This window comes from Oncorhynchus nerka, linkage group LG14 (assembly GCF_034236695.1).
Source record: "Oncorhynchus nerka isolate Pitt River linkage group LG14, Oner_Uvic_2.0, whole genome shotgun sequence".
Classification (NCBI taxonomy): Eukaryota; Metazoa; Chordata; class Actinopteri; order Salmoniformes; family Salmonidae; genus Oncorhynchus; species Oncorhynchus nerka.
The window spans coordinates 49,012,339-49,033,318 of NC_088409.1; the positions used below are offsets into that span (position 1 = coordinate 49,012,339).

Here is a 20,980-nt window from a genome sequence, read left to right on the forward strand (position 1 = left end):
CCCTGAGATGAGGGAAGTCTTTTTAATGACTGTTTATGCCGACAGAGAGAGTACCTTGGAGAGCTCTCTCTATACAGTTGTTCAGTAGGGCCACGCCCCGGAGGGAAAGCTGCTTCTTTCCCTGATGTACTGTAGCAGAGAGATTAGAGAGCCCAACCCAAGCCAATCCCATAGATACATCCATCTATTGCCTGTCCGCCCGTAGAAACATGGTTCGACGTGTACTCCCCACCGCACAAACACATAGAAAGTACTGCAGCAGGATAATTATAGAGGTGGGTAGGAGCGATGGCTGCTTCATTGACACACTGTATTTCCATACTACCTTCTCTCCTTTCTCCAAACATTGAGTACGTCTACATGCACAGTAAATCATTTGAATATAAAAACGGATTATGGCAGTAGGCTGATCATGGCAATAGTCCTGCAAACACTTTGCTTACCTTCATGCTTTACCTTCCTCAAAATCGAAGTAAGCACACGCCGATTAAAACACCTGGTTTTCTGAGTAATCTTTTGAATTGTTAGGACACGGAAGCAGCTTAATCGGGGTTTCCAGACTGTGTATTTGAGACGGTGTATTTGAGACTGTGTATTTGATCTGCACGTGCCAGCAGCAGTAGCGCCAGCCTCCCTCTTTTGCGCGAGTGGAGTGAGTTTGGATAAACTGAAAGTATGAAACTTAGAAGTTTAAGTTTTCACAAAACTTTGTATGTCGGGAAACTTAATAAAAATAAATAAAAAAGGCTTCTCTGTGGTATAAAGGTTTATTTTGATTTGCCAATTGTCTACACTGTGTCCCAATCGGGTAGCCTAAATTCAGATGTGTCCATGTAAACAGGATTATTAGGGAAATCGTTATTCTTGCAAAATGTGTCAATGTTTTAAACAAACGATTATATTCATCTAACTAGCCACAGTAACCTCTGAAAGAGGCGAGGAGAGAGGAGGTGAGAAATCAAAGGATCACAATTGAGATTCAGCCCTCTGTCACTCAAATCAAATAAATTTCTCTCACGCCTTCCAAAATGTGCTGTTAAACAGGCTGACAGCTCTGGCTGTGGTTTGGACGCGATTAAGAGGTACTTAAGGTAATAAAGGATGCCGCTTTTATTCCGTTTTTTTTTTTTTGCCGAGGATTGTGCTGTTTTGCATGAGTGGAATATGTTCAGTTGAATTTTCCACTGTTTTTGTTTATTCAACAAAGGACTTCTCACACTTCTAGCTTTCCATACATGAGAAACCGGAACCGGGAAAAAAAAAAGTTTACGATGCTGTTGAAAAGCTTGTCAAGCAGGTTGGAATGACAATAGTAGTGTTAGCATCAATCAAAGTTTGATCCAAGGAGAGTCGCACATTAACATCTGTAGTGGTTGCAATAATATTTTCAGAACCTAAATTAATTTGACTTATATATAATGTAACTACATTTGATACTGACTGCCTATCTTCCAAAGATTCACATTATCATCTGCATGAAGTGTCATCCTTTTTCTATTTTGTCAGTCGGGCATATTTGATAGGGCCTTACTCAGTCTGCGAGGAGACATTGCAGTCTTGCACCAACTCACAAGGCCGTGTGACACCTTGAACTGCCTTGATTTATAGCAAAATTCCATTTCGAACACAATGTTCGCCACTCAAATAGGACTTCTCACCATTTTACTGTGTCCTCATGCTTGCCTCCTTCATATGAGAGAGAGTGAGGTGGATGGGGGGGGGTGGGGGGGGGTAAAGTGAAGTGAGTAAAGCACTGTCATCCGGGTTAGTGTTGAGTCATGGAAGAAGAACGCAATGAGAGGACCTAAGCTGACCTCTGACCCCGTTTCCCTTCTTTCCTCGCCTCAGAAGAATGTGTTTCTCCTCAAGGACTAGACAGGGTGGCCTAGGGTACAGTAATACAACTGGGTCATGTCCATTCGGTAAGTTACCACATGGAAGAAAACTGCCTGAAATAGGGAAGGACTACCTTTACTTGTCCAATTTCTATTTGATTTAGATTTCTATTTGATTTGAAACCATTTCCATCACCATTTCCAAAGCTATTTCCATGAACAAGATCCAGGGCTTGACGCCTTAACCTTGATACTAGCCTACAACTTAGGACAGCCCCTACCTAGCAACACGGGTATATAATTAGAGACAGACTTCATAATAGGGTGGACCTTGAATACTGCAATAAAGTTTCACATGACATCTTATGGGGAGCTCTAAGCACAGTAAAACACCAAACACGAATACAAACTAATTTGTCCCTGGTCAGTCAATTATTTTGAGGCCTACCCCTAAGAATGATTATTTTCCCCTAGAGATACAGATAGCTGATGGCATTAGCTAGTTCAAAAATAACTCTTTGTGATAGTTGTGTGGTGTAACAGTTGGCCACATCCTGTTTCGGTGGCTTTCTGAACGTCAACAGGGCTCAGACAGTTGAACTACCTGTACAATTTTTCTTTTTTTCCCCTGCACCTCTAAAGTGGAAAATATTAGTTGATAAAGCATAGAAAAACAACACTGTGGTTAATACGTGGGTGTTGAGATGTCAGTGTTTTTATCCTGACTGACAAGAAGCGAGGAAGCTACTGCTTTTCTCTCAGAGAAAAGGTACATTTGTGGCATATGCTGCTGAGATGTTGGATTTTCCCTCCCTCACAATCCTTCTCTGCCCCAAGCTATTTTCTTGTTTCTCTCACAACCATGGAATTGAAGACTGGCATTAAAGTTTGATAATTTAATTATAACACGCTTGTGTGCCTTTTTTTTGTTGTCCCGAGGAGGCGTAACTAAAAATAACCCCAACGTGTAAAAGCCTGTTTAGCCTGGAGCGGAATCACTGGTAAAAACAGCTAGCGGTGTTGGCTCAGGTTGACTTTTTCCAGTGGGAGTTGAAAGGGAGGTGAGCCCCAACTCTGTGTGTGTGTGTGTGTGTGTGTGTGTGTGTGTGTGTGTGTGTGTGTGTGTGTGTGTGTGTGTGTGTGTGTGTGTGTGTGTGTGTGTGTGTGCACGTGCGCGCGTGCATCCGTGCATTCATATTCAGAATTATTTCATCCTTTTTACCTCTACCAAGCTGTTTCAGTCAATCATAATTCAAACACTGAACTTATTTATCATGACTCATATCCATAGACATTCATATTCATAGAAACACCAGGAAAATACATTATTTAATCATGTAAACACTTCTACTGCCACAATAGATGAAAGGGTGCCCTCTTTTGCCCCCCCCCCCTCCTCTCTTCCTGTGTGTAGGGTGGTGATGTCTGTGTGTTTGTGTTTGGGGGGGGGGTTGCGATATCTGTGTGGGTAGGTTGTCTCCACTGTATGCCTGTTTGTCCAGTGGGCCAGGAGCTGATAAAGTAGGCCTAGTCTGCCCAGTCTGCCCTGGTCTGTGGGTGCAGAGTGGATATGAGGAGGGTGCTGACTTCCTTTCCCGCCTCCAGTGATGTGGATAGTGACCTCACTGAGTTCCAGACTGAGTGGCCCTTCTCTCTTTCTCTATCTCTCTCTCTGTCTTTCTATCTCTCGTTCTCTCTCTCTGTTCCTCTGCTTTACATTAGAGTGCCTTGAGGAGCCTCTAGTTTGCTCCCAGTCCTAGGGCTCGGGTCAGTCACTTCCCCCTCCAATGTGCCAAAGCACACAGCAGATAAAGAGAGGGGACTGCTCTCTGTCTGCCTGACTGTGGGAAACATGAGGGCACGGGATCTAGAACAGGAAAGACAAGAAAGAGAATAAGGGTGTGCGTGAGTGTGTAATTGTGTTTAAATCCCACAGTGGTGATTCACTGAAAATTCTTAAAGAAAAGCAATTTTATTGCTGTGTCAAAAGAGATTAAGAATGAGGTATATATTTTTCACTTTGCTATTGAGAAAGTGGAGATATTACTCTTACATGAATCCGCAGAAGTCACAGTGACAAACTTTTAACCACCAAAATGTCATGCGGCACACGTAACAGCTGCAGAAAATGGTGGTGATGATGGTGAAGATGACGAAGATGAATATTGTGACAATGATGATGTTATAATGAGAGGTATATTTTGGATGGGTTTTCGATTAACAATATCTCTCCTTTTGTCTCCACAGTCAATGAGATCATCCGAAACGACCTGTCCAGCATCTCAGTGCATCTCAGTACATAAACTCTCCGCAGATACAAAAAGGGACAGAGGCAAAGGAACCACAAACCAAAGCTCCTATATCCACATGGGGAACCCCTTAACAGAGAGCTTTCACATTACCACTTCCTCATTGCTACATTTCCCAGATGCCTGATTCGCTTGCCCCTCGTGACGCTGCAGAGCGATTGGTCGACTGGTGGTCATTGACAGGAAACTGCAAAGCTCCATATGAACGAATGTTATAATATAATGTGAGACGGCCTTTGATATAATGGGAGGGACTGTGACAATTACTACACTTGCCTTAAATGACAACTCTTGCTCTTCCATGGACCAAACAGCTCAGTAAGACTGAATGACGTGTTTCTTTACTGATAACGTCTTCTTTATATGTGTGTTGGACTCTAATATACGGACAAGCCAATGGGTGTGTCATATGTTGGTCAGAGCGTCCTGGCAAACCACAGCAACCCAGGCGGTGCCTTACAACATCACTCACTGACTAGAATGCAACGTCACTTCGATCACTTCAATCATTCGTTTACAGGGAAACTAAAAATAGCTGGAAAATAAGTAGGGACGTGTATAGGTTAGTTTTGTGTATCAGTTTTTTATTTTTTATTATGTCCTTGTCCATTTATACCGAATGTTGTGTATGATATTCTTTGTATAAACATGTATTTGAAATGTACTTTGTGTATGCCTTAAATCTATTATGCAGTTTCGCGGTTTAGCTCCTCGTTGTTGTTTTTTTTTTCAGCGTCTTCCTTTTTCTGATGATCCAATGTGTACCACCTCGTTGCTATAGCGTCTGTCTTGACACCTAGTGCCTCTTCTATCCTTCCGTTCTGGCCTACCTCTCCCTCTTCCCTTCTTTCAAAAAAATATATATATATATTCAGAACTGCTTAGACCATCAGGAGAGAGCCTCCTACACATATCGAAGGAGAACAACTGGGTTGGCATGTACATACCATAGGATGATAAGGACAATCTAAGACTTCATCTTTATTCCCCTTGCCTGTATAATACAGCTGGAGAAGGGCCTTCCGCCTTCAGCTTGGCAATAATTGGTTTCCTCATAATCAAAGGATTTCTTACCTAATTATTGTTCGAGCTTCTTCGTTCTTTACTGTTAGAGACAGTGGCTCAGTAGGCTTCAGTCAGTATGTAATGTACTTTACCATAGTAGCAGCACGGCTTTCTCTTCCGTCACGACCAAACGTTATAGGATCTAGATTCACATGCTAAGTATGATAGGACAGACAGCCCTTACTGAGCCGCGGGGTCTCTTCTTATAAAGGATGACAGATCCGCCATCGTTTTCTACGTCATCTAGTGCAATGTCTTTCTTCAGCATGCAGAGAACACTAATGATATATATGATTTAGCTTTACAATACCATTAAGTAGCTTCATGAATACATGTGGACTATATGATAGCATGGCTCTATGTAACAGATTGACGTATTGTGCCTTATTCTCTATTGTCTCTCTGCTACAACATGATTGTAACTCTTACTCATTTTCTATCCAGGCACAAAGGTGAAACATATTTCCTCTTTAATATGAAATATTTATGGAAATTGAAATGGTGTTTTATGTACACTCAATGTGTTCTATAAAATAAAAAAAAATGAATCAATAAATGACATAACGATGACATTGCTGTTATTAGGATTTTAATTTGATTTTTACGTTGAGCATTTTACACACGCATGCACGCACACGCGCACACACACACATGCAGTGATACTCTAGCTGTTTCATATTGCAGTCTTTACCACCAGATGGCTTTGTCCATGAATCTATGCGTGTGCTATAAAAACCCTTTCCTTTTGGCACAAATCATTCCCAGGAATCCTATATGGTGTTTTATCCCTCCGACTGTCTGGAATGACATAACATTTTTACATATCTAATTTACCCTCAACACTGAAACAATATTTTCCGTACAGCGACACAGAATCAATCACTTACGAAATGCATCTCTCGAAGCACAAGGAACTCGTGCTCTGAACTTATCCATCCATGCTCCATATGGCTATGCTTTAGTTGAAGACTTTCTCTATAACTCAACAGCTTTTGGTTTTTCTTGTGTTATAGTATTTGACCATGGTAAACCTTGGATGGTTCCTACCTGGCCCCATATGCCTAATAAAGCTTGAAATGGACACAGCAGGACCTTGATGTGTATGGGCCAAATTCAATTATCTTACCATTGCTTTATGCAAACTCTGATGATGCATTCATTTCCTCTAAGGTCTCTTGCAAGAAACAATACATTCGTCTACAGATATGGCCTATCTATGAACAAAATGTTGAAATACAATTCAAATATATGGAATATATTTTTGAATTTTTAGATAGGCAGTTATTTTTTGGGGTGATGCAACAAGGTATTTACATAAATGAACTGCAAATAGCAGGCATTATTTGGTCATAATTCTTCTTCTTATGCAATTCAAGCCATTGATCCAAGATTCAAGCCTTTACCTTAATCCAGATTGACCTGACGAGCATGACTAGCTGCTATACTCAATTAAACATGCACTTCCTTCAGGTGTCTTTGCAAGGACGTGTGTAGCCTACAGTAAGGTGTTGCATGTGTGGAGTGGGTGGTTAATGGGAGTGGCATGGTGTTTCTCGCCAAGGGAGCTGTACCACGCTCCTGTGTACCACCTGCCAGTCCTCCAGACTTTTTCCATCTCGCAGCAAAGTTCCGAATGGCCCATCGTCATAGTGACAGAAGTCAGGCGGGCAGGCCTGGGCGGTGCTCCCCTGTACACCCACGGCAGTCCCCAAATAGTCCCTCTATTTACAGACGCAGTCACGCCTCTTTTTCCTGGCGCCCACTCTCACCTAGGTCTTCCTCTGACACAGCTACCCTTTGACACAGTTGAGAAATCATTGAAACCGCTATCATTTTATTAGAGGACCCATATAGTTGATTTAGAAGAACAATCGAACTGACAATCAAGAGTCCTATTCATGTTCATGTTATAGGGGCATGTATTTGATGAAGTGGCCTAAGACAGCGTGAGATACATCGACAGATTTAACAGATGTACCTACGTGGCTTGATTCTATGTGCTTCCTTTGTAAGTGACAAAAGATCCCAGTGATCCCAGTGAATGGTAATGATTCCAGCTCGTGCCATTTGGTCCCTGGGGGGCGCTCGTGCACCCTTCACCTGGCACGGGGCACCGCTAAGACGTTTCAGAGGGTAGATTTACAGGTTCTTTATGGCTCCGCTTCCTCTCTCGTTGTATTCCCACTGAGCCCTTGATTTCTGCTTTTATAAAGTGAATGCATAGCTAGGCACAGTGGTTCGGCTCTTGCCCTCTCTTCTCCTCTCCTCCAGTTCAGCCATCTGCAGATCGTAAATCCGGGATATAACTTACCTCTGTTATGAAGGACATGTTGAGAGAGCCATGGGGGCGACTTTAAGAGATGCTTTAAGAGATGATTGCTTGACCATGCATACAGTTGGACTTTGATATTCTGTCATTCTAAGCAATAGAGATGTTTTAGATGTTTTTCTATTTTGGGTAAAGGAGAAAACTGCATGGATATTTTTGTTCATGATCACAGAGACATAAGGGTATGTCGTTATGCAAATTTAGCAGGATAGTGGCGATATTAATGCTGGTCTCAGATCAGCATCTATTGCCCGTGAAGAGAATGAATGATTATATTGCCCCTCATAGGGAGCGGGGAAGGAGGGTTGATAGGGTGTGTGTGTGTGTGTGTGTGCGTGTGTGCGTGCGTGCGTGCATCAGTGTGTCTGGGGGTTCCACAGGTGCACTCTCTCTCCACATGGGCCCTCTGGACATGTGACAAGCCCAACAGATGACCCACTGACATGGTCACATCACTGCGGTCACAAAGACGAATCCCCTTTTAAAAGTGACTTTAAGAGACACTCAAAAAGACAGAGCCAGATGGACTGGAAAAACTGTGTGCGTATCTTTTCTTCATCTGCAATCATTCAACTTGATTCACTATATCTCTCTTTTGCGATGCGTGAAATGTCATGCAAGGATTCAAACAATTCTGACGAGGACATACTGTTGTGCTTGAGGAGACTTGAATTGAAAATCATTCAAAAATAGTCCATTTATTGATATCATCATAAGGTTTCAGTGTGTCAATCAATCCAATGCATTTAATTCCGACATCCCCTTCTGATTCCTTTTTAGTGCTCTAAATTCATGCGAAAACCCCTGAAACACACACATACTGTACAGTCATCGACCCTACTATTTGCACTCAAGCTTGTCTACCATACAGTTCTGTATACGCTATGTAGTTGTGTTGATGTTACAGTAGCAGCAGACACGTGGGCTGCTCTTAATGGGCTAAAAGCAGGGCTAGTCAGAGTTCAGGTGGGTGCTTAGTACTCTCTCTCTCTCTCAGCCATGGGCTCTCGGCTTAAGATGACTTCATGACAATCACTGGAGGCTTTTAGACGCCTTCTCTCGGCTCAATCTTCATTTCCCCTGACACTGATTTCACAATGAGGATCCGGAGAAAAGGGGAGTGTCCAGCTATTCATTTTAATGATCCCTCTGTATTGATTGTTAGCAGGGTGGGGGCGGGACGAGGGGGTAATGATTCTTTGCCTTAACAGGCCGATCCCTCCTCTTAAAGGAGCAATCCACTAAATGAGCACTCTAATGGATGCCCGGCGTGACCTCGGGGTGACCTGCTGGCACACCCCTGGTGGATTGGCTTCCTGACAGAGAGGAGACTATAGGACTTCTCAACAGGAGGTTTAAGTCTGGTTCACTGTCCGAATGCAGTAAATGAGATGGACAGGACACCAGAAAAGAATCTTCATTGAATCCAAATTGCTCTGCACGGACACGTTTCGGGCCGCAGCCTTATTCAGCGTGTAGAGAATCAGCATAGCCAGACTAGCTAAAGATGTGTGTTAGACGTGGAAATAAAATGCTTAGTGAACATCTAGAGCTCTGTATCGCTGAAGCAATAGAAATGTGAAGGTCATTTCTGATTGATCCAACGTATGCAGTGTTTACAGTGAATGCAGTCTCGGCTAACGCGGGAACATTGCCTTTAAATGTCAATCCCGGTGAAACGCTGAAATTCGGCGGTACGGATTGAATAGTCTTACCTTCAAGAAAATATATCACATAGAGCAAAACAATGAAGTAACTTAAGAAAATAGTGTCTTCCATCACAACTAACCTTTGTCATTAATAACTGTTTACTTTTCCTCACATTCTGTGGTCCAACAGGGTTTTCCTCACCTGATACCATTTGGGATCCAGAAATTCCCCTCACATGAGAACTTTTGTGATCCATCTCAAATCGGTTTTGAATGCCCTGCTTCGAGGCCTTCAGCAGATGACTCGCAGAGGACTCACAAGGAAGTGCCTCCACGTTTTAGAGAGCCAGTAAACACAGAGGTATTTCCTTCTCTGACCGCAGCTCGGACATTCTGTTTCATAGTCCCTACTGTGTGCATTGTAGCACAGAAAACTCATAACAGCCGAGTATTATGTTAACAGAAGCCCCTGCACTCTCTGTGATGGGACTGTGTGTGTGTGTGTGTGTGTGTGTGTGTGTGTGTGTGTGTGTGTGTGTGTGTGTGTGTGTGTGTGTGTGTGTGTGTGTGTGTGTGTGTGTGTGTGTGTGTGGCCTCATGGTTCACGAAGTGTAGAGCAGTAAAGCTTGCCATTCATAGAGTACCTAACTCGTTCATTTCATTCATCTCACAAATGTAATTTATTTGATGAAGTATTGCAAAAAATAGATATAGTACACTCTGGTAGTACACTCCGGATGTAGGTCAGTCAGCTACAATTGGTTGACAAGGGGTGGGAGAAGGATGATATTAGAAGTAGCCATCTACTTTGTAAATCCATACTGGACTTAGCTGCAAGGCAACCCTGTCATCTCCAATGATTTCCTGCCTGATATATAATATAGCCCATATGAATGTTTTATCAGAAAATATTTGCTTTTTTTGCTAGGTGCCTACCTTGTGTTGCTTTTAACTTTTGATTACTTTGTGCATGGTCGCACAAAAGGAGTAGCCAAGGTCAAGACAACTCTGTAATATGCTAAACGGAAAACAAAAGTCTATAGCCGTCCCCAAAGGGCCCAAAATGATAGTATGAAGTTGCAATAAAAGTGTTTTGATGAGTTTGGACAAAGTGGTAATTTTAAAGCCTGGAGTAAGCCGGCCTTTGCTCAATAAGACTTTCAAATGCAGCCAAGCCGGTGGAAAGAGTAGAAGGAAAACAGACATGACATAATCATATAAATAATAGTGCCTAGCAGGATTCCTATAGGAACCATATGTTTCCGTCCGTCAGGAAATATAGTGTGTCAAGCATCACAGTGTAAATTTTTTTTTTTTTAGCAATATTAAAAGCAGTCGCCTCCAGAGTCTCTGCATTTGAAGTGGTGAATCAAATCTCATTTGGCTCCTCTGATCGCTCAGCATTCCTTTCGTATTGCCTTGAATCATTTAGAGAAATCCCTTTTAGGTCTGGTCCAGACGTCGGGCTTTCTATCCCTCCCTCTCTGGCTTTTACCAGACGTCGCGTTGTGAGGGGAGAATGGTCGATTGCATAACGCCAGGCGAGACCTGATCGTTCCTGGCCTCAACACAAAATTCAATCATTCTCAGCATTCTCCAATCCCACATCGGCCCGTTAAAGAGCAGCGGGAGCTAGGATTTCCCCTCATATGTTTTCAATTCAAATTAGGATCACAACGTATGCTGTACGCATAATCAAAGGGAGCCAAGAGAGGGAAACGGACAGTGTGAGATATGAGTCAAGAGGGAGAGACTTAGCGAGATAATTGGTTCGAGAGAGAGATGGCCATTGCTACTCCAAAGCACCCACCTTCACGTAGGTCAGGGCAGTCCACCTGCATTTCAGTTTGCACATTCACAGAAGCAACAGCGTTCACAGAAGACGCATCCTAATTGGCCAGGGCTCTCTCGACAAAATAGAGGATAAGTCAAAGAAATCCCTGCATATATTACTCAGCACCTAAAAGTTCTCTAACCTCTATCGATGGGCCCCTGCACACTTCAACCATTAAAGCCACAAATAGACATAAGAGCACATGTATGATATGAGACGACAGGAGATGACGAATCCACTGGGGCCTGAATCAGGCTATGACTTTGTTCCTCAGTGCTCTCAATCTGTAGGGGGTCTGTAGAGAAAAGGAGCACACACCTGCACCCATTAACTGCTCTCACTAAGTTACTGTGAGGGGGTGAGACTCGGGAAATGATCGAGACATGACTCTAGTGGCATGGGGCAATACTCAAGAGAGATGCACAACTCCTACGGTACTTTGAGCAATTTCAGGAAGCGTTCAAAAAGCAGAAGGAAGGGCAAATAGAAAATGACTCGTGTAAAAAAAATAAAGTAGTAAAGGCCTCCTAAAAATATAGAAACAATTACCCTTCATCATTATCAATGTGATACAGTGATATTTATAAAATGATCTTGAATATAAAAGGGCTATATTCATGGTAACATTAATGTGAGTAAATGTGTTGTATATCAATACATTTTAAAAAAATCCTAAACCATACTGTAAGTCTACCCCGATGATCCAGCTACTGTACAGGACTTAAATTTAAATAAGTAACAGGAACATGCCTACACAAAATGAACTATACACGCTTGTTAAGAAAGCAGTGTTAAGGGGGGAAAAAAATACATTTAAAAAAAAGTTGTATTCATAACTAAATACTTTTCCATTAGATCTTGCAGTCAGATTGAAGGCATATGTGGTATCCATAGGTCTGAGCTGTATGCCAGGATGGGGACCCCTGCTCTGTTCAGATCTCACGCTCAGCTCGTGTTACCATTATCCTAGCCTGACACCTACTGGTCAAATTCTGGAAGCGAAGGATCGAAGTATGATTACAGTGATGCTTTATACCCATGCTAGTGATAAATAAACTACAGAAATATGATAATGAAGTAAGCAATTAGTAGAGAAATACAAAACATATATATATATATTTTTTTAAATGTATACATTTTAATTGACTCGAGCCATACATTATGACTGCAGTAAGGTCGTATACAAAGCATGTAAGACAAATTTTGGTTTTGGAAAAAAAATACATTAAACATAGACTGGTAAAGAACAAACATAAATTACCTTTTGGTTGACATTTGCAGTACTAGAAACTCCAAAATGAAGGCACTGTTTTGTCCCTGTAACATATTCCAAGACATTCAGCTTCTTTTAAAGAAGAATTGCAAAAAGCTTAGCAATTAAATATTATCATCTTTGTGGTCTTTGTAACGATAAAAGTTGACCTCCCACACTTTACAGATTTCAGATCTTAATTTGAGCCAGTTTGCAACAGCAGGAAAATAATCCTGCAGCAACAGGAAATGTCAATTATTATGTGGATTATAATTCATGCAACATTTTATAGGGAATGAAAACATTTTCACAAGGGAAAATTAAGTCTGAAAATGTCAAAGTGGAAATTGCAAACTTCAGAAGCCATAAACCTCAAATACACTACACGTTTTATAGCTCCTGCATTGCAGAAAAAGCTATCTTGCAACAAGGTGATTAAATTAAGACCCTATGTTTTTCAACTTTATTCGACAGAAAACAAACACAAATGGTTTGGTGCCATTTAGTTTCTAATCTGAGGATGTGCTTCAAAGAGATCCTTCCGCAACCATAGGGAGATATTTAATTGCTTTGGCAACAGACTAGATACGTCAAAATCAGTTTAAAGAGACAAACTCACATGATGAAATATACATTTCCAGTGTCAACAATTATTGTTTTCTACAGTGAGTTTCAACAGTAAGCCACATCTTGATCCCTACTTTGTGCACATGGTGTTACAAGGGTCCCCTGATTTGAAGAGTCCATAGACACTGACCAAGGGAAACATGGACAGGGCACCCAGCATGGAGCCAAGCTGTACTACTGCTCCACACCACACGAGGGCACTGTGGCCCTCATCCCGAAGGATCACCCCAATGATCACCTTCACATAGGAGAGGGTCAGGACAAACAACATCCAGGCGATCACCTACAACAGAGAGTAGATAGACATTACAAACAAAATACTAGCATTGTGTCAATATTCACAGTACATTAGAGGATCATTAACTACATAGCCAATAGGACATGAGTTCGATTGTTTACTGTTGTTTAAGGAAGCCTTTGCTTGACCTCAAACATCTCATTTTCACTCGGAAACATGTCGTTTTCAATGGCCCAATGAAATCAAATTGACAGTCATGTTGTGTTCAGATCATATCAGCAATCTTGCAACGTAACACATGTATTTTCTCTATTCCATGACGTAATAACAGAAAGAGCCTTTACTATGAGTGCGGTGCCTGAGACGCTGTGGACCAGTAGAGGACAGGGGCTCAGTGCAGCCATGGCCATGATGTAAGTACCAAACCCTGTCCCAACTATTGTCAGAAGCCCAATCAGCACCAACGACCTGGAAAAAAAAGAACAAGGACAAGCTAGAAGGTGAGTTGAGGAAGTGGGTTGGAAAATTCAAGGTGTTTGGATTAGTTAAACGATCCGTTGAAGTATTGTATGTTTTAGGATGAGACAGTACAATGTTACTTAATGCTGTTTATTCTGTATTTTCTTATAGACGTCAACTTGATTCAGTGACTGACAGTCATTCTATTCCAGCCATTACAATGACTCCTCCCCATGTCTACCTTCAACAGCCTTCACTGGTGACTGCATAGATCTGAGAGAGTCTATGTTCAGTAAATTATTGATCAGTCAGTTATGCTAATCCAGAGTTGGGTTTACCTTAAGGGCAGGAACATGGCGATGAAGCAGGCCACGGGGTTGGCCACGGCTGCCATGGTGGCCGCCAGATGGTAGGCCTGGTTCCCGTAGGGCAGACAGGAGTAAGACTGCACTGAGGGCAGCACTGCGTTGGTCAGGGCATTGACCCAGGCCAGAACCACAAAGATGAACGTCACCTCCGGCCCACTGTAGAAGCCTGTCCCAAAGGAGCTCCGCCGGGCTCTCCGGTGGCCATCCGGAGAACTGATCATGGGCTTCTCCTCTTGAGGTCTGTGAGACAGGGACAGGGCTTGGTCACTCTTCTCCTCTGCCAGGCCTCTGTTGAAGTAGTGCTCGCGCTTCCTCTCCCTGGCCACGGCCGGGTGGTGGTTGAGCAAGAGGAAGGCGGCCAGACACACCACCATCATGGCACTGAGGAAGAGGAAGAAGACCTGGGCCGAGAAGTTAGCAGGCTGGTATTGAGCCTGGAGCTCTCCACTGGCCCCTACCGTGGAGTTAATCCCTAAGGTCCCATTGGCTAAGCTAGCCACTGTAGCATTCCGACAGTGAACCACCCCCACCCCCTGCACCAGAGCCACTATGGCAGGCACCAAGCCACTAACGCCCTCCCCTACAAAGTACGTAGTGAGGTACTGGGGCCCGAGGCGCATCATGAAGGGCAGGAAGGTGACCGAGGAGGTGCAGTCCACCACAGAGAGTAGGAAACAGAGCACTAGGAGGGGGACACTATGCGTAGCGCCGGCTAGGGACACCGTGTGCTTCCAGAAGAAGGCCAGGAGGAAGGTGGCGACCACGCCCAGGCCCACTATGGAGTAGATGACGGGCCGCTCGTCCAGCTTGCCCGGGCGGAAGCGGTGCATGAGGGTGACGAAAAGGGGCCCCACGTTGGCCATCTGGATGAGCACAGTGAGGTAAGAGGGCAGGTACCAACCCTCTGGGATTTCGGGCACTATGAGGGGCAGCTCCACCCACATCCCGTTGATGGCCACCCAGGAGCCCATGCCAAAGAGACATGCCAGCACGTGGGTTAGGAGAGTCATGGTGAATGGCAGGGGCACAGCCAGTAAACAAGGACCTGAAACACACAAACAATGCACAATTTCATGATTAAAATGCAACAACATACGTTGCCATAATACTGATCATGTACTGATATTTTATTTTTATTGAGGGGGGGGGGGGGTATAAATCAATAATACAATATTGCAGATAGATTGTAGCTTCCATCAATGCAATTGTCTGCATCATTTCCAATCCCACATATTTTTTGGCAAATTCATACATATCTTTAAATATATATATTTCCTTTATTACCCTCCAACCCAACCACCACTCCCCCATTTGGAGCAAACTAGTGAACAACATGAACTGACATTTGTTGGGGTGCTGAAAGGCATAATTACCAAAAACTATTCATTGTACCAGAACACAGAACTAAATCAAAATACCCATTCTCAACTCTGCAACATCATCACAATGACAACATTATATGAACACTTCATCCTTTTCTGTTACATTTCCTTAGTTCCCTTGGTTCTCCTCAAGGTTTGCCTATGTGTAAGTATTGGTGGGGGTATCCTCTCACCCACGTTGTCATTGGTTACCAAAGCCAGCCTGTCTGCTACGCAGTATGTGACCATAAGTCTCAGACTCAGCAGCCTTCCCTCCCCCGTTCACCCCGAATGTTGAGTCTGTTGAGTCTGGCACAGAGTACCTGACCTTTCACATACAAACTCACTAGTCTCGGAACAGCCCCATATACACAGGCTGAACCTACACTTCATCCTTTTCTGTGCAAGTACAACGTGGTAAGAGGGTGTTACTTCTGCTGATTCATAGTTGCCTGTAATTCAACGTCTGAAACTGAATAGTTGAGGAGTCACCTCAATCAGTGTATGAATGGAGAGAAACACTGTTGTTGTTTACATACGTACTGATACCCACACACACATAACCTTATGTGTATACTGTATGCTCACAGTACCTCAGTTCCTCTTCCTGGTTGTTCTTCAATTTTAATCCATCCTACACGGAAGACATAATAATTCCATCTGCTCCACACTGTAGCGGAGACAATTTGTTAATTCGGCAACATGGGATGTGAGTGATGAGGAAATAGTCAAACCAATAATACTATTGGTTAGACTATTTCTCTATCCCATGTTGCCTAATTAACAAACAGGCTCAGCTTCAGTGTGGAGCAGATGGATTTACAGAGGCTTGTGGAATTATTTTCTAATTCCCCTTAGACTCAGACGAATGATAATCTTACCTTGTGATGGAGTGGGACTGCCTATTATATCTCCTTCTCTCTTGGGTAAATTCTCACTCCACTGTGATCAGAGCATTATTACATTATCCGGCAAGTGTGTACATTCAGTTCATATTCCCTCCCCCCTCGTTATCGCTATTACATACACACGCACACACTCACGAATTCCGTGTATCCCATTCAATTGACAGAACAGGAAGTACACAGGCTCCTCTTGTCTATGACACCGTAATCCCCCGGATTTAAAGGAGCCTCGTTCGAAAAATAATTTTGCCATGTGCTCTGCCTCCCTGCAGCCCCTAGAGCACTAGAGCAAATTGCAGTAGCAGAAGGGGGAGGGGTCAACTACGTACCCTCCCCCTCTCCTCCACCCCTAGAAAATATGACCTTGGCTCTGCCCCCCTAAACAGAAAACGTTGGCTGTAGCGTGAGAGAAACAGGGAGAGCGAGAGAGAGGGAGATAGAGAGAGAGGGAGAGAGAGAGAGAGGGAGATAGAGAGAGAGAGAGAGGGAGAGAGAGAGGGAGAGAGAGAGAGAGGGAGATAGAGAGGGAGAGAGAGAGAGAGGGAGAGAGAGAGAGAGAGCAGCTGCCAAGTACTATACTACACACCAGTCATAAGAAGCTGTGTATTTATAACAGAATGTCAGAGGGCAGTTCTGACTACTCCAGATAGTTTTTTTTAGGAGACTGTAACCTGAGACCGTGACACTACTAACAGTGTCACTGCTCCTAGTTTCCAGTACAGGTTTCCTTTTGCACAGACCTGAAAGGCTGATGATGAAACAAGTTGTCACTGTGCCCCTGAGTAACCTACTCAAAGGAAATGCAGTATATGCTACTTTGACCACTCTGTGTATCTGTAATGTCTATGACTTGACTGTAAAACAACACACCCAAAACACATGAAAAGCAGGATTGACTTGTTTGCTCAATCTTCTTCCTGTCCCATATTCTCAGCACGTCTCTCCAACAGCCTTGAATCCTTGGAGAGTCATTAAATGTGTTTACCCCATAGAGATTGATACATGTGTTTATCTCTATGTTCTACCCTCTAGTATGGCGCCTACAGATGTTGTCACAGTCATATTGTGCTGTTGATCTTTTCTAATTGTTAATTTGACATGACACAATTTTGGCTGGGTTCAATCCATAACCGGATTACAGCTCGCTTGACATTCAAAGGTAATTTCCAATTGAGTTGGCAGCGTTTACCTTGGAATGTTGTCGACAATCCTCTGTTTGGAGTACATCATGCCTCTACCCTTTTCTCACATATGGATTCAGTCAGTTAACATTTTCTTTAGTTTGCTCTGGTCTAATGATTGTCTCCTGATTCAGATGAATGTTGGGCTGCGTAATTGGACCCAACACTGCATTATGTAGCTGGAGCATATGAACCAGTCTAATGGGAAAAAAGTGACCCATGTTAAGCATACAATTTAAAGCATTCAAATACAAAAACTCCACAATACTAAAGGATTATTACCTAATTGTTTTTATATTTTCCCCAAGAGAAACAGCAGGTGTTTCCTCAAGCTCTTACAACTTGTTTTGTTTTTGCCAACAAACAAAAAAACAACAGATGGATGCAGCCTAGAGTGAACATATGTTTCTTCACAGTGAAGAATTGACTGTGAAGTGCACTTTCGGCAAAAATACATACATTTCTAAAATCACACGTCACCGTGGCAAACTCTGTTTGATTGAAACAAGTATTTGAACTATGCCATTTTTTGTTTGACTTGTTCACAACAAATCTTCAGTAGAAATCAACAAGAGTATTAAGTAGACCTGCGGGTCCTACTTAAACGCTATTGGAATATACGGTACATCGCCTGTAGACCAGTAGATGGTGCTAAAAGCATCTGATTTCGTTTTTTTCCCTTCGCCTCTTTATGAAAGGTCTCCCAGAACAGTTATACAAGAGAAAGACAGAGTGATATGAGGACTGATGAGAAAGTGCATTAATCTGCATTTGACAATTAACATGCAATGCAATCGCGATCACATTTCAACTACCCCATGTAATTTCAAGGAAAAGCTCTAACATCATCCATACTGTATTTCACACAGTTCAACTAGTTTGGTATTGTACAGTTGTAACCAATCCAGCCATTATTTCTACTTTACATGAATAATCATTGTGACAAAAAGACCATTCCTATTTGTTCTTCCTTGTGCAACTCTTGGTAAAAGTTTCAGTATGTTGTTATGTTGTTGACTGTAAAATAAGACGTGGAAATAATTGCAATCAAATTAGTTTCACACCGATTACTTGCTAGAAGAAGAGAAACTAAAGAACACCAAACTTCATATTGGATATACTGTACTGTACCACTAATTGCTAGAAAAGGGGGTGTGCAACTTAACGTGAATTGACATTTTAAATCCTATGAGGTATGTCGTCTTAGGTAAGATGTAAAGTAAGAAAAATACTAAGTTCCTCAATTATCTTTGAAGAGACCTGAGGAACTTTGTTGCATCTCTCAATCCAAAATGTTATGTCATTTCTTTTCCAAATACAGTCAAATATGCTTCTGTTAGTCCATCCCAATTACCGTGTAAACTTGATAAATGATAGTTATGCACACCTGAAAAGTAATTGTCATGTGTCAAATAAAATCTATAAAAAGACAGTAAAATAAAAGTGATGATTTTATAACTCATTAAGCAACCAGGAAAAATACCACCCCATTATATATCTATACCAGTGATCCTCAACCTCAGATGGCCATGTAAACATGATGGTATTCAACCCCTTACGCAACTCTTCTCAAAACACGATATAGTAGTTCTTCATCTACTAATGACAAATTTCCAATCCTGACCGAAACACCTGACAGGAAGCGCCTACCTGACTCTGTAAGCTTCCTCTCAGTCAGACAGAGTTGGATGCAGTTGATGGATATTGGCTGCCGGTGTTTGAGTCCCACAGCGCAATGTGATGGTCCTCTGACAGAGTATGTTTGTGTGAGGCTGCCGTGATGATACGCTACGCTCTGGAGCGACCTTGTGCAGGTTGCTGATGTGTCTGTCTGTTAAATAACAGTGGGATGGTGCTTTGTGTGTATAACTACTGTACCAGACTATCACGTGACTCGGGGGGGCTTTGCTGCACTTTGGTTCACAGGGGTCCATTCAGGGAGCCAATGTCCTGGGCTACAGAGGCTGGAGAGGGGGAGAGGAGCTGGGCGGCTGTGGAAGTGAGGTAGGGTGGGGTAGTAGGGTTGTGCCCTCCCTGCTGGTTGGAAGGGTTGGTGTGTAGCCCAGCCTAGCCAACCATACGACAGCTTTGGACAGCAGCTTGTGATTTTTGACTTCAGAGGGGAGGGGCTGCATGGTAGCTTTTGTTCAGCATAAATTCCATGATGTCAAATGAATGGACCTGATTGGCCTGGAGCTTGATTAGATGGGAGTTGATTTGAGTGCAGAGAACGAGCACCCCTCCGCCTTCTATCTCAACCCCCCTCCTCTACTCAATTAAGGACAGATATTTTATTTGGGCCAGATATTAATTTCCTCAAATTATTTTCACCCTGATTTGATGCTTATTCATTAAAACTTGAGCATGCTTACAGTACAGTAGATGCATTTTACTGAGCATCTGTCATCTGAACGTGCTACCAAAGGGAAAACATTTCTAGCAATCTTTAACACCCACACTACCAAGCTTATGACATTTTTTGGTGCTGGGAGTTACTGAGCCCAAAATCAACATTGTAGAAAACATCAATAATAATCCTATACAGATCCTTTACCTCTGCACATTTGTTGTCAGCATTCTTTGTCACATTTATGTTTCACAAGATTTTAATGCAAGGCGTATACTTTTAATTGTTCTTTTTTTCAAAATTTAAGCTGCTCCGAATACCACAAAACATTTTTTTTACTAATAAACAAACAACTCCCTGATTGTTCCCTGAGCCCTCCCCATCCCTCCCAACATACCCTCCCATGTGTCCACCCATCTCCAACTCTGCCCACCCGCCACCCTTGCTTAACCTATCCTATCATGCAGGGCTTCTACTTTTTGTCTGATAAAGTTCTAGAGTTACGAAAACGTTTTCTCAGATTGACTTTTTGTAATCCAGGATGGTTTGTCAGATTCATATAGCCATGGGCTTAAGTTGAATGTCAGGCAGCGTTTGGCTGTGAATCGCGAACCATCCTCAGTAACACAGTTCACATTGGTCTCTCATTAAATGAGCTCTTTCCTGTCTTTGGGAAGGGATCCAAGCTGCAAGGCATTGTTCTGACTATTCTTTCCTTCATTATCAGCACAGTGAGAGTGTTGAGTCTGCCAAGCAGGACAAAATAACTGTGCAGTTGAAGGAGCCCATGGTCTGCCCTGGAGGAATTTTTTCTCAATTGCTCTCATTGGGCACGTTCACTCAAAGTCAGCGAAGTCAATTGCCTAGGATGCTGAGGTACTGAGTAGCGTAACTATATAGGTATACAGCCTAATGTGGCAAACATGTTTCCCAGCATTACAGTAAGTAGAGCAGTACAGTAAATGACCTACTCTCATCTGATTTTGTTTTGCAACTCCCTCTGATCCTTCTGCAGGGCATTCTACATCATGTGTTATCCTGACTGAGACACCCTCTGTCCAGAGGTGAAGGGTTAACGACTAGGGAGAACAGAACATTGGTCTATTTTGAGGCATGGATAGTGTATCATAAGTGTCCTGATGTTGTTTTGTTAGACAATGTCAGGCTTCAACACACATGGAACAGATTTTTTAATGTGGCATTTTGATGTGTGCATGCGAA

General features: G+C 42.7%; 1 protein-coding gene and 1 pseudogene across 2 annotated transcripts; one reads left to right on the plus strand and one right to left on the minus strand.

Annotated features, from left to right (window-relative positions):
* LOC115141377 (nuclear factor of activated T-cells, cytoplasmic 1-like) overlaps positions 1-4,850 on the plus strand; it is a 61,241-nt pseudogene extending 56,391 nt beyond the window's left edge.
* Positions 4,851-12,135: 7,285 nt separating this feature from the next.
* Positions 12,136-19,255, minus strand: LOC115141378 (riboflavin transporter 2-like). Of its 2 annotated transcripts, none has more exons than XM_029680175.2 (4): positions 19,063-19,255; positions 13,936-15,010; positions 13,483-13,606; positions 12,136-13,183 (listed from the first exon to the last, which is right to left on the minus strand). In XM_029680175.2, the coding sequence occupies exons 2-4, from the start codon at positions 14,973-14,975 to the stop codon at positions 12,971-12,973; spliced, it is 1,377 nt and encodes a 458-aa protein (XP_029536035.1). In that variant the 5' UTR covers positions 14,976-15,010; positions 19,063-19,255; the 3' UTR covers positions 12,136-12,970. The 2 variants fall into 2 exon arrangements, with proteins under 2 accessions (XP_029536035.1, XP_029536034.1); XM_029680174.2 differs by lacking the exon at positions 19,063-19,255 and adding an exon at positions 16,208-16,663.
* Between the last annotated feature and the right edge of the window lie 1,725 nt (positions 19,256-20,980).